This window comes from Passer montanus, unplaced genomic scaffold (assembly GCF_014805655.1).
Source record: "Passer montanus isolate IOZ18808 unplaced genomic scaffold, ASM1480565v1 scaffold1, whole genome shotgun sequence".
Lineage (NCBI taxonomy): Eukaryota > Metazoa > Chordata > Aves > Passeriformes > Passeridae > Passer > Passer montanus.
In genome coordinates this window covers 9,282,586-9,296,048 of record NW_024356504.1, presented here as the reverse complement: position 1 = coordinate 9,296,048, position 13,463 = coordinate 9,282,586, and the positions used below count along the sequence as shown (strand labels likewise).

Below are 13,463 nucleotides of genomic sequence, written 5' to 3'. Positions count from 1 at the left end.
TTAGCAATTTTTTTTTATTGTGCCACTGTGCAGTATGATTGTGTTTGCAGCCAGGCAAGAATGGTTCTCCCTGGTTCTGGTTGGTCTTTTTGTAGTGTTTATTAATGTTTAAGATTAAATACTTGAATGCCTCCATTATTTTTCTAGCTTGAAATTGGTCCCTTTGTAGTTTCTAGTCCAACACGAGTAGCATTGAGGTCAGTGGAAGTTTTAATTCAAGAATAACCATAGGCTAGACTAGGTAGTTCTATCTTATGCTTGACATGTTCCTGTGCTAAAAAGTGTTTAATAATATTGAAATACTATTGTTAAATAAAGACGACTTTTTTGGTTGGTTTGTTGTTTTTTTTTTTTATGAGTGTGAGGAGACTGATATAGGAAGTGCAAAGGATTGAAAGCCTTGAGAAAAGAATATTTGGGTAGAGCAATTGTAGTGAAAGTTGGAATAAAGTTTCTGCAAGGTCTCTGGAATGAAGGTTTGGAGCCTGAGTTTTAAATGCAGAGGTTCATGAATCAGTGAAATAGTATGATGTGAGGAGTATGGGAAAGTAAGATTGACTGTTTCTAGTGTTTCCACATTGAAGGAAAAATGATGAGGAAGCTGAAAAAACAGAGAACTAAATGTTCTGGCAACAGTGTTGTTTAGAGGTGATCTTAAAAATGGTGTGAGAAAGATTGTGGTAGAGATGTGGAAGAGGCAGTGGTTTTGGAGAATGCAGGAAATAGAGGCATCCAAGGAAAGTTCTCTTACTTGTATTAAAGAGGCTGTTAGCTTGTCTAAAAGATGAATTAGAGTCAGGTAACATGAGAAAAAATGCTGGTGTTCTGATGCATAATAACTAAATAGGGAAAGAGGCAGGGAGGAAGCCCAGATTTAGAAGCTTCCTGATCAGAAAACCAGTATCAACAGTGGCATTCAGGATAAGTGATACTTGAATTCCACATTTCATTTTCCCCCAGGATTGTAGTCTTCCCCCTCTGAGGCATCCCAACATGGACTATGATCATGATGTTGATAGCTCCTAATATCTGCCCCAGAGGAGGGAGTCTGCCAAAGGGGGAAGGGTAAGTATCTGTTTTTATTAAATATCAAATAGTTTTCTGAAGTTTTCAGTATTCATATTTTATGTCCAATAGGGTATAAAATAAGAGTACGAAAAGAAAATTTTGGAAAACTGAGTATTGAATAAAAACAGATTTACCTTTTCCATATAAGCAAACTCCCTATCCCTTCCTAGCTCTGCAGTAGTACTGTCTTCATCCAGGGTTATATACTGGGGGTACATTGGAATGCTGTCTTATATTCCAGAGAGATATTTGCGACACTCTGTGATGTGTTTTGTGGCACAAAGAAAGATTAAAATATTTCTCTAAAGAAAGTACAGTTTTTAAGCTGAGGTTCACTCATACAGGACTGAGTACTGAGAATTTTTTTTTTTACTCTGTTTTAAAACTTCATCCTGCATCCATCTGAAATACCAGATTTTTTTTAAACCTAGGGGCACTATTTTTTAAAAATAAATTTAAAATCTGGTCATGCTTTTCAGAAGAGTGGGAGCATTAGCCCCATCATTCTTGACAAATTTTCCAGGTTTGGTAAGAGCATTCTGCCTACTCAAATTGTGTAGCAGGTGTAAGCAGATGTGTATTGTTGTGTCCCTGCCTGAAACTGCTGCATGGAGTATTGGATATGCACTGTTCACCTATGCTGTGTGTCAGAGAAAGCTGCACGCTCAGTGGCAGATGCAGTGCTGTGTCCTCACCTTGCCTGGTGTTCTCACTCAGAAGCATTTGGCATGTACCTAAACTTGTGTTCTCTGTTCTGTGGGCAGAGGACTTCAGTCTTGCATGGTCACCAAGCTTTTGTGGGCAGTCAAATCACACGTGCAGCTTCATAACAAGAGCTGAGGAAGAGAACATAAATGAGCATCACATGTTTCTTGCTGTAGGTGATGTGTAACACCTTACAAAATAGTTTAATATTTATTCATATTACAAAATATTATAATATTTTAATACATTTTATGATTCTGTGAAGATAATATTTTATATCAATGCTTGTCAAATATATTGAATAAAACATATTCTTTTTTTTTTTTTTTTTTTTTTTTGTTACTTGCTTAAGTCTTGAGGAGAACCCTAAAATTTAAGTCTGTGCAAATTGGGTACTTGCCTGGGGAACTCTCACACTTGGTAATGGTGGAAAATTGAGGTAATTCCTGCTTAGGGAGAACACAAATGTGTGTCTTGCCTAGAACAGGCACAAAGCTATCCAGTGCAGTCTCTAAAGCTGTCACACTTCAATGAAGGCGTGAGTCTTGAAGGCCAGATGATGTTCAGTGTAAATGCTTTTGGATGTGTGCAGATGGGAGCACTTCAGGCACTGCTGTTGGACTGTGTGATTTCGTGAGGAGTTATGTATCCTCAGGTGTAGTTGATTTCTAGGTGTAGAGAATTAGTAGTATTAATACTTTATTCTTTAGTCCTCATATGTTACTGGAGTGAACACCACCTGTTGTAGTTGTAAAGCATAAATAATCAGCCTCTTGAAGAATGATAATGAAGGGTCTTTATATTTTAGTTTTTTAAAAACAGAGTTAATATGATTTATGCTCTCATTTAATGCAGTTTTTTTCTAACAAAGGTCAGATTGCAGCTTTGCAATCAGGCTGCTTAGGGAGAACACAAATGTGTGTCTTGCCTAGAACAGGCACAAAGCTATCCAGTGCAGTCTCTAAAGCTGTCACACTTCAATGAAGACTTGAGTCTTGAAGGCCAGATGATGTTCAGTGTAAATGCTTTTGGATGTGTGCAGATGGGAGCACTTCAGGCACTGCTGTTGGACTGTGTGATTTCGTGAGGAGTTATGTATCCTCAGGTGTAGTTGATTTCTAGGTGTAGAGAATTAGTAGTATTAATACTTTATTCTTTAGTCCTCATATGTTATTGGAGTGAACACCACCTGTTGTAGTTGTAAAGCATAAATAATCAACCTCTTGAAGAATGATAATGAAGGGTCTTTATATTTTAGTTTTTTAAAAACAGAATTAATATGATTTATGCTCTGTCAAGTGATCATTCAATGCAGTTTTTTCTAACAAAGGTCATATTACAGCTTTGCAATCAGAAAACTGATCTGCTTGAAAACACAGCTGACAAAATGGAAAGGTCCTGGACTTGATTCCTATGTGGTCCCCCACAGGGATCTACTATCAGTATGAGTAAAGGGGCAGAGTGAATGGACAGAAAAGGGGAAAGATGAGACTGTCTCTCCTGCTGCCATCAGGAGCTAGTGCCTCCTGATTATCTGGTTATGGTAATTTTTGTATTAAAAAAACCCAGCAAACAACTTAGTGGTTGGCCGATCAGTGCATGTACTGCTTTGAAAGTAAGAATAAAGGATACATTATTGCTTCTATTTATTTTGTTTAGAGCTTGGTAAAGTGTTGTTTAGGTAATAGAATTCATCACTTAATCATAAATTGTATTTTGTTGTTTTGGTATTTTAACTTCAGTTAAGTAGTAGTCTGCAGTGTTTCCTTTGGTTAAGTGGCTGTGTAAATATTGTGCAATTTGCTGTCATGCATTATAATCAGTGCAGCTGTTATGGTAAGGTGATGTGATTCCATGCAATCAATGGAGGTTGTGCTCTGTGGTAGAATTGTACTGAAAACTTTCACTGGCTTCTCTGGGAGGTGCTTTTTATAGTTACAGACCCTGACACTCTGCAGTATTGGTGATCTTCATTTTCCCAGTGTTTAAAAAGAAATTATTTACAGAATGAATTAAGATGTTTTTAAATTTTTGTTCCTGTATTGTTATATGAGTGCAACCACACTATTATTGTTCTTAGTTTTAACACTTATTGCATTACACATGCCCTGCTTCAACTTTTTATGCAGATCAGTCTATCATGGATGTTTTGAAGCATAAATGTTTTCTAGAAGAATTATTATTTTGGACAATAAAATATGAGTTTCCACAGAAGATGGTGACTTTCTTACTCAACATGCTACCAGATCAAGATTATAAGGTACTTGGCCTTACTTCATTTAAACCTAAGTGTCTTTTTATATTCACATACTTAGTGTGTATTATCCCTTGCATGACACCATGTATGCTTATGTTTGAGTAATAAGCAGTAAAATAATACATCTCTTTTACCTTGTCTTGAGTATTTTATAAGGAGTTCCTAAGTGTTTAGTATTTGAAAACCAATGTGGATAAAACAAGATGGATAAATCTGGAGCAGCACTACTAATTTTGATTTCATTATTTATTTTCCATTTTGTCTGTTAGTGCATGTTTGCATGTGTTGGATTTTGTTTCATTTTATTTTACTTTGTAAATTGTTTTTTATCACTTAAAAGATGTGGATCAGCACTGTATGATTCTGTAGTGTGTATGATTAGGGAATAATTGCTGTGATTTCATTCCTGTTTCAGTTATTGTAGTAGACAGTGGTTTTCCCACACAGGCCATTACAGTGTGAGTGTTCTTACTGCAGCTATGCCCTAGGTGATTTTGGCAGCCTTCCAGGTGCTTCCTTACAGAGTTTTGCAGTTGTCCCTATGAAGTATCTCCTGGCCCAGAGTTGTGGAGACTGGATGTCATCTTCCTGTTTTAAATCTTGGTGTGCAGCCAGGTTTGGTTGTTTGCTCCACATGTTCCCAAGACCTAGTATACATAGCAATCAGGCTTAACATTTTGCTCTGATCATGTCATACCCTTGAGCCATGTAAATATTTTGGACCTTCTCAATGCCTGCTGGGAGGAAAAATCAAGAAATTCTGAAGTCCGGGCATGCAGATTCCTTCAAAAATGTCTGCTTATAATGGGGTAACCCTGTATTTGTGCCCCCATAAAACCTTGCTGCATCAAAAGAAAGGACATGAAGATTGCTTGCAAGGAAGAAAAACAAGGATATGGGCCTTGAGCACTACTGTGTCCATCTCAAGATACCATTTTGATTTGGGATACCAGCGTAGATTCGTCTTGGTCTTAGATTCAGCTAGTACATGAGGAGACATTAGGACTTCTTAACTGATGATCCATGGCTATGAAGCTTGAATTCTTCTTGATATTTGGACACACACATGGACATCCAGTTCTCCTGATCCATTGCCAGCTAAATTCCTGCCTTTAAAAACACCCAGCTGCTAGCAGCATGCAAAAGAATCTGGTAAGTGTTCCCGTGTTTCCCTTACAATTGTACCATGTAATAACATCAGCTTCTAATGATTGTGGGATCTTCCTTCCTTTGACAATGAGCCATAGTCTTCAGTGACTTTATTTTATTCATTATCTTTCTTCACTCAGAACGGAGATCATGGTTTTGTTTGGTCTCTTTACTGACTGCTACCTTTAACAGGAAATAGTCCATTTTCTACCCACCAATACTGCATGCTCAGATTAAAAGGTTTTTATAAACTCTTTTGGTTGGTTGGTTTTTTTGTTGAGAATTTCATACTGTTTTTCATTGAACAGTTAATTCCTATGTTAAAGCTTTAGTAGAAGCACAAATACCAAGTGTTCAAAAATTTTTTAGAATCTGTGTTTAATTATTGTGATTGTCTAAATGGCATTTTTAAGTAGTAAGAAAACTCAGAGCAGAAAATATATCACATAGGGAGGCAGTAAACTATTTTTTTGCAAGATATGTTTGCTTTGTTGCAAAACTGTCAATGCTGCATGAATTTTAAACATGTTTATGAGGCCTGTGGTTAATTTACAAGGAGTGGCTCTGCCTTTTACATGGAAAAGAGAGAATATAGCATTTTGGGATGAGTTAATTTTATCTTACATGCTTCCATTTAGTTTTTTTGAAAGAAAAGCTTGTTTCCTGATTAATCATACTGCATTCTCAAACAACAGCAATACCTCTAGGGACTTAAACTCTTCCAAACTATCTCTCAGCTTTCTGCTACTTTCTCTCATCCCACCTACACTACATGTACTGTTCTAATTTTTTCTGTATCTGCTGTTGTGCAATTTATCTGATTCTTTGTGAGGTGATTTAGCTCATTAAATCAGCAGAACTCTGCTAGGTTGGATTCCTAATAAACTGAGGGAGGTGGCTGGACACAGAGCGCAGAGCTGGCTATCTGTATATGCTTTGAAATTGTTGAAATCTCTGACCTCCAGCATAAGCATATGAGAACCCATCATTGCCCTGTGTAGCAGTCACTGAACCACTAGCAATCTCAGTTACACAGATTTTTTTTTTGAAATAGGAAAACAAACTTCCCTTTAAGGATTCCCAGTACTGAAAAGAGATGTTGAAAGGGGTGGGCTAAAACCCTGGGTTTACTAGCTCTTCCCTCTCTCCCCACTTTGGCAAATGAGAGAGATAGCACAACAAAAAGTGTGGTCTTTGCCTTACAGATTTGTGCTTGAGGCATCCCTTCCATCACTCTCTGACATTTGAAGCTTGGAAGACTTACAAGTGAAGAAAAAGAAAGCCGAAGAAAAATTTATTGAAGCTTCCAAGAAATTAAAGGTGTTATGGTGTGCACAAGAGGAAAAACAAAAGGCCCGAGAAAGAGAATTTCATGTGACCAAGGAGAAGGCAAAGAATGTGTTGGCAGTAAACAGGAAGATGGTGGAAGATTGTAAATCATCCAAGAGCAGAGCCTTGCTGAAATCTTGCTGAAAAATGCAAAAGCATCTGGTGGACATAATGAACCAACAAACAATTAACAGAAATGCTGTGCTGTGTCAGGCACCTCCCATAATAACTCTTGGGGCAGCTATTACAGCAATTGAACTTCACTAACTCCTCGATATGCTGTTCTACAAATTCTGTAGAACAGTTTTTCTATTGGAACCTTAATTGTAGTGCAGCATTCAGCTGGCAGAAATACTTTCTATCTTAGCATTGAGAATATAAACATGGGAGATGTAAGTTCTGACTGAAGCATGGGGTTGTTGTTAGTCTCCAAAGAGTTCTGGAATTGAAGTTGAGTGGTCACCAAGAGGAAAGGCTAGCTGAAAAAAATTAACTTTGTTTTTCTATAGGTAGAAATTGAAAAGCTGCTCAAGATCATAGAGAATATGTCAGTGAAGATAATTAGATGCACAGAAAGCATGTCTGTCTTAGGAACCATTTCTTGCAGGAGGTTGGAAGCTGAGTGTTTGGAAACATGTTATGGCAGAAATTGCACTCTTGCTGCATTCTATATTTTTCCTTATTTGTGTATATATCTTTGGCCACTGAAAGAAAGGATATGTGGATGGACTGGCTTGGCCTACTATGGCTGGTTTTATGTACTGACTGCAGTTTACCACAGTATTTCAGCTTCTTAACTTCTGGAATGAGTTCAGTTTATTCCTCTCAAAATTGGAAAGGGTTGTATTTGTTTGTTTAACATGCAAGTGAATGTAGGAGTAAAGCTTCTGTCTTTCCTTTAGTTAAGTGTTTTACAGAATCTCTACCATTATACTGTAGTGAGGGCAAATTTACAGTACTTTCAAAAGTTCATTATTGTAAACAAGTGAGGCACAAAAAATTTTGATGCATGCCAATATAAACTAAAGAAAAAAAAACCCTCAAAATTTGTCCTTAAAGAAGGACCTTGTTTTTTGCAGTCAACTTGAATGGAGCGTGCTGTGTAAAACAAGTAAAACAGTTTCTTCATCACAGAACTGAAAAATCCTTTTTAAACATAATACAGTGTGAAGAAGTAATACATAAATAAAATATACTCTATTACTAGCAGTGTTAATGTACTAACTTCTTAAAATACCGCCTACATAATTTCTGTCTGAGGCTTAATGTGAATTAGTGTGTAATTAACATTAGTGTGAATTTCTTGATGATAAGTGCTAGTGCCAATGATGAAAGTTGTTTCAAGCCTTTAGCTTAAAGGAAATTATGTGATGGGAATATCTGTAATATCAGAATGATATTGTATTAACTTTGCTCAAGTGTTGAGAATACGTTGTGCCAAAAACACCTTAGGTGAAAACAGTGACCATTGCTGGGTGCTATATGTGGAACCTACTTTCAGTTATTGTACAGGTTTCCAGCACTGCGGGCCAGGTATGGGAAGGCAAGTTAAGTATTCTTGCAGTGTTTCCTGCAGTGATATCCCCATTCTCACCCTGGTTCAGTTTCTTGCATCAGCAACTTTATCTTTGGGGATAATTGGGGAGAAGCAGTTGCTGTACCTAACAGCAGAATTAGGTCATCATATTTTTGGAAGTATTTTTTAGGTGATAATAACATGATAGTGCCATAATAAAAATATGGGAGCACTGAATCTAAGGCAGATTAAATACTGATCTGTATATGGTCTGACAAAAACATGGCTACTGAGTGTGGTTTTAAAATTTCTAATTTTATGCTTATGAAAGATTAATATTTCCAGAAGGAATAGGCAAGGGATTTTTAGACTTTGGATTTTTATCACTACACAGCTTGTCATCTTACTAAGCCAAGCAGGTCCAGATGGTGTTAATTCAGAACCTAAAGTACTAAGTGAGAAGTGATTTCAAAGCTAGCAGATATGTTCATGTATGTGCACTGAAAAGGTTGATTTATAATGCATTTTGAGGCTAATGGAGTGGAATACAGAACTGTACTAAGATTTTTATATATGTATATATATATATATGTACAATGCATTTAAATAAGAATCTGGTTAAAAAAACCCCACTAACAGCTGTATGAAGAATAATAAAGCTGCATAATTAATTTAGTTATTGAGGGAAAAGCATTGAAGATTTATTTAAAAAGTATAGGATGCTATGACAGTAGAAATGAAAATCAGTGTAGAAATGTCTTGCTTGAAAATGAATTAAAACCTTACTTCATGGTTAGAAATTAAAACCTTACTTCATGCTTAGATGGCTGCAAGTGATAAGGCAGCTTTATAAGGCACTACTAAACTAATTGTTCATAGTGTATCATTTTAGGATGTCCTGTTGTAAGATGTACAAATTTAGGATAATTAATTATTAGAACTTTACTGTTTCCATGGGCATGCTGAGACATATTCCTTGTTTGAACATTTCTGGGTTGGCTTTCTTTAGTGTGGAAAGTATAGAATGAGAAGACTAGATTCTGGGGAAAGGTGATAAAATTAGCAGCTGAAGATACCCCTCCCTATAAATAGGTCTTTCATTTGGTTTGTTTCTAGAAAGCAGTCATCACTTTTGGTTTGTCATAGCAACCGGTGTTTCCCAGGGTATGTTGATTGTACATTCATAAAGGAATATTTTGTAATGAAAGCAAGCTATAAATTTTGTATGATGCTTATTAATGTCAACATTTCTTTATAATTTTCAGATTGCTTTTACAAAAACATTTGTTCAGCATTATGCTTTTATTATGAAAACACTGAAGAAAAGCCATGAATCAGACACCATGTCTAATAGAATTGTGCATATCAGTGTTCAGTTGTTCAGCAATGAAGAACTAGCACGCCAAGTAACAGAAGAATGCCAACTGCTGGATATTATGGTCACTGTTCTGTTGTACATGATGGAAAGCTGCCTTATTAAAAGTGAATTGCAAGGTAGGTTTAGTTGTTTGTTTCTTTACATGAGTAATAAATTAATTATAGAGCAAATTTAATCTTTCTTTGGTGGTCAGTCTGCCCTTCTGATGCCTTTCCAAAAGTGTACTGGATCTAGAAATATATGGTAGAGGATGAGTCTCAAAATTCCCTGGAAATACAAAGGTAGTTATCAGGAGTGATACTAATATTTTATCCTTTGATTTGTATGGGTTTTTTTAGGAATGTTACATGGTTTAGAATGCAGGCTATTACTTTGCTACTACTTAATTTGTTCTGTGAAGTGCATAAGCAACTATTTGAATGAAAAAGTTATATACACAAATTGAGACCTGTATGAATTTAAAAAATATTTTCAAAGAATTTCACAAGCTATTTGTGGTATTTAAAATGGTTTTAATCTTTAAAACTTGTGATTGCCTTGATATAATTAGAGGAGAATAATTTAATAATTTGTCAATATAGCAATTTGATCAATCTTTTGTTTGATAAAGTGGCAGTTTGAATTTGAGCTATTGTAGATTGCATAACTTCTTTAGTGAAAACAGCTGTTCTATTTTCACCCTCCTTGTTTTACCTGTCCTTATATGAAACTGACACAATTAATCTTTCTGACTTCTGTCATTCACACTTTTACGTGCCTAGCAGACTGGAGACCTCTCAGCCGTCTTCATCCTAGTTTGAATCTGAAAATAGCCCCTAGACAGGCTGAGTGCTGCTGATAAATAAGTATCAGTTCTGCATGAAATAGAATTTTTCTTTCCCAAAGTATCCTTGTCTCACAGTCCAGTCTATGTATAGCCCTCTTCATCCTAGTTTGAATCTGAAAATAGCCCCTAGACGGGCTGAGTGCTGCTGATAAATAAGTATCACTTCTGCATGAAATAGAATTTTTTTTTCCCCAAAGTATCCTTGTCTCAGAGTCCAGTCTATGTATAGCTTAAACCAAAATGACTGTGCAGAAATGGGAAATCCTCACTCATCTAGCTACCAGGAGTGCCCTCATTCAGCAGCACTTCAATATGAATTTTTTTTCTGTTGTCCTACATACACTGCTTTACAATATTAAAAAGAAAATGCTGAATATTTAGCAGTTTGTATATCAGGTGATTTTTGCTAAATTAATGCCATATTGGTGGAAAGTAATTTAAAACTATTTCTAAGCATTTCTTGAATGTTACTTTTTGGTCAGTATGGGATGTTGCTAGCATGGTGGTAAGGTTCTGTAATGGATGAGAATTGCAGTACAGCAGAAAAAGGCTGTGACTATGATTAGTCATTTTCTGAAGAATCTTCCTGGTAATTAATGGATGTAAACTGGAGCTGGTAAGCTAAAAATTGTTAGATATATTTGTGATAGATGTGTGAGAAAAGAGCAGTTATTCTACTGTTCTATTACTCTTTTCCCAGCACCAGTGATTTCTCTAAGCTAAGATACCATTATAGAATCTTTTATGTTTGTTGTTGAGTCCAGCAGTAAACTAGTACTGCCAAGTCCACCTCTGGGATATGTCTGGTTCTTTTCAGTGTTTTCACAACATTTGCCCCTCACTGCTTTATATATAAGGGGTTGGGCATACTGTAAATGGACAGAAAAAAAAAAAAAAGAAATTTGTTATTGTGGTTTTGCCCTCTAATGTTCTCAGTGGCCTACTTTTGCAGTTCTTTGGGCTTGTATCTTGGGTTTAGTTCAAGTTATCTTTTATAATGCTGGAAATAGTGAGAAGTCTATGCTGGTGAAATAAATTAAGAAGAATTTTGTTTGTGCAGCTACTGTAAGCAATAGATTTTTTGGTGTCTGAATGAGACAAAATTTACAAATCCAGCCAATGGATAGGTAGAGAAAGCATGTTTGAAAGGAGCAAGGAAAACATGGAGCAGAACTTGTGTGAGTCACAGCATATTTAATTTGCATTGCTCACAGAACCTAGCTGTCTTTGGAACAGCTGACAGCTGTTTAGAATGTACAGGACAAACTGTTTTAATGAAACAGTTGGCCTCTGTTGATACCAACTTTATAAGTGTTACTAACTCAGCTTACCTCTCTCACACCTAGTGTGAAAGGATGAGGGGTAGAAACAGAGATGCAGGTAATAAAACTGGCTCCCTAAGGAGATTTATGTCCATATGTTCTTAGAGAATTTTTTCCTCTCTATCAGCACTTTCCTCCTAATGAACTTTATATGGGAAAAGGATTTTATTTATAGCCCCAAGGAAAACATTTTGGTAATGGTTTATCCTTTGAAAATCTCAAAGTGACTTTGCATTAACCCTGGCTTGTGGAGTACTGTGAATAAGAGGCAATGCCAGTGTCCGTTTGAAGTAACTTTGCATTTGTCTAATCTATACGGGAATAGATGTAATTGTTGGTCCTTTGCAAAATCCTTCAGCAGATTCAGTCAGAGATGCTACCCTGTTCTTGGACAGACCAAAGAGAACCACTCTACATAGAGTTTTACCTCACCATCCAGTGACTGGAGTCTCTTAATAAGTGTCTTTTTTTCTGTTCTTCTTTCTGTGGAAGTAGGGTATTAACTGACATGGGTACTGGAAGTTGTTTCACTTGGATCGTGAATCCAGAACCAATTATGTTTCCCTTCTGATCTTTCTAGGATTCCCTCTTATGAAGAGAAAACAAAGAAATTTATTTGGCAGGTGGAGAGGATGAACTTCTGTGATTTGGGGTGGGAGGGAAAGAAATCCACCCCCTGCCTTTCATTTCTTATCCTCTTCTAGGAGCCTTCTCCTGCCCTAGTCTTGGACAGGCTGCATAACCCCTCTCTCTGTCCCAAATTCAGAGTGGAAATGTTTTGCTCTGCCTTTTTCAGACTCAACTTGCCAGTGTAGGTTTTGATCACCAGATTTCTTCTTGAATACTGTAAGGTACCTTGCTCACTGGGGTTATGTCAAATTCAAAGTAGAATTCAGGTGTTTGTAATAGGAGTTGTATTGTTTGGTTTTTTAATAAATAAAAGTGTTGGAAGAGCCATAGCTGTGATAGTTTTCCTAATGTGCTACTTTCCAGAGGTTGTGCTACTGTTCAAAGTTTAGATGACTCTTGCTAAATGGGATCTGTGTAGGTCAGTCCATGATGAAAAAACAGCCTCAGGTACCATGAAAGAACCATTTTAGTTTTCTGCAGTTTTCTCTGTGTGTCTGACCCCAGCATTACAGTACAACCTAATGGATATTTTTGCGTCCTTTTGTAACTTTATTAATAAATGAAATAAATTTTTCTTCTCCTTTTGTTTTGTTTTTTTCTTTTTTAAATCTAGATGAAGAGAATAGTTTACATGTTGTGGTGAATTGCGGGGAAGCACTACTGAAGAATAATACTTACTGGCCCCTAGTTAGTGATTTTATAAACATACTTTCACACCAAAGTGTGGCAAAGAAATTTTTGGAAGATCATGGTCTTTTGGTAACATGGATGAATTTTGTATCATTTTTTCAAGGTATGTGACTTTCAATCAGTACTAATACAAGGGTATTAAGACAGATAGTGTTCACTGTAGCAAAATCCCTACAATGCTGTATGTATATATTTAATCTAGTAGTATTCCCCCAAGATTGTATTTCTTGAAGAGAACAGTATATTCTAGAAAACAGATTACAAATATTATCTAATGGATCTTTTTCTTGTGTAAAGTAGTTGAAGAGCAGTCACATCACACTTAGTCGACTGAGATCTGTGGTGCAAGAATTCTGAGGCTGTACTTAAAGTGCAGATCACAACTGTAAACCCAACTGTTTTACTGGTGAAGTTCTAAATTTAATTATACAGGAAATTAATCTCATAAATCTGGAGATTTTTGTAAGTGTTGCTGTAAATATAATTTTTTCATTATAAAAAATAATATTTTAAGGTGGTGTATCTCAATGCTGATAAATGTTTTGCTTAGAAAGAGGACCAGCATTCATATGTTCTAATTGACTGAGTAACAT

At 36.2% G+C, this 13,463-nt stretch overlaps 1 protein-coding gene across 6 annotated transcripts in view; it reads left to right on the top strand.

The window, feature by feature from the left end:
- Positions 1 to 13,463, top strand: part of UBR3 (ubiquitin protein ligase E3 component n-recognin 3) — a 104,374-nt gene that overhangs the window by 17,947 nt on the left and 72,964 nt on the right. For 4 of the 6 annotated variants that reach the window (XM_039703355.1, XM_039703283.1, XM_039703198.1 and 1 more), the window contains exons 7-9: positions 3,903 to 4,033; positions 9,290 to 9,518; positions 12,794 to 12,973. In XM_039703355.1, the coding sequence (XP_039559289.1) occupies positions 3,903 to 4,033; positions 9,290 to 9,518; positions 12,794 to 12,973 (540 nt within the window). Of the gene's footprint in view, positions 1 to 3,357; positions 3,389 to 3,902; positions 4,034 to 4,791; positions 5,183 to 6,384; positions 6,901 to 9,289; positions 9,519 to 12,793; positions 12,974 to 13,463 lie in introns of those variants that run through there. The other 2 variants (XM_039703443.1, XM_039703524.1) reach the window with 2 other exon arrangements.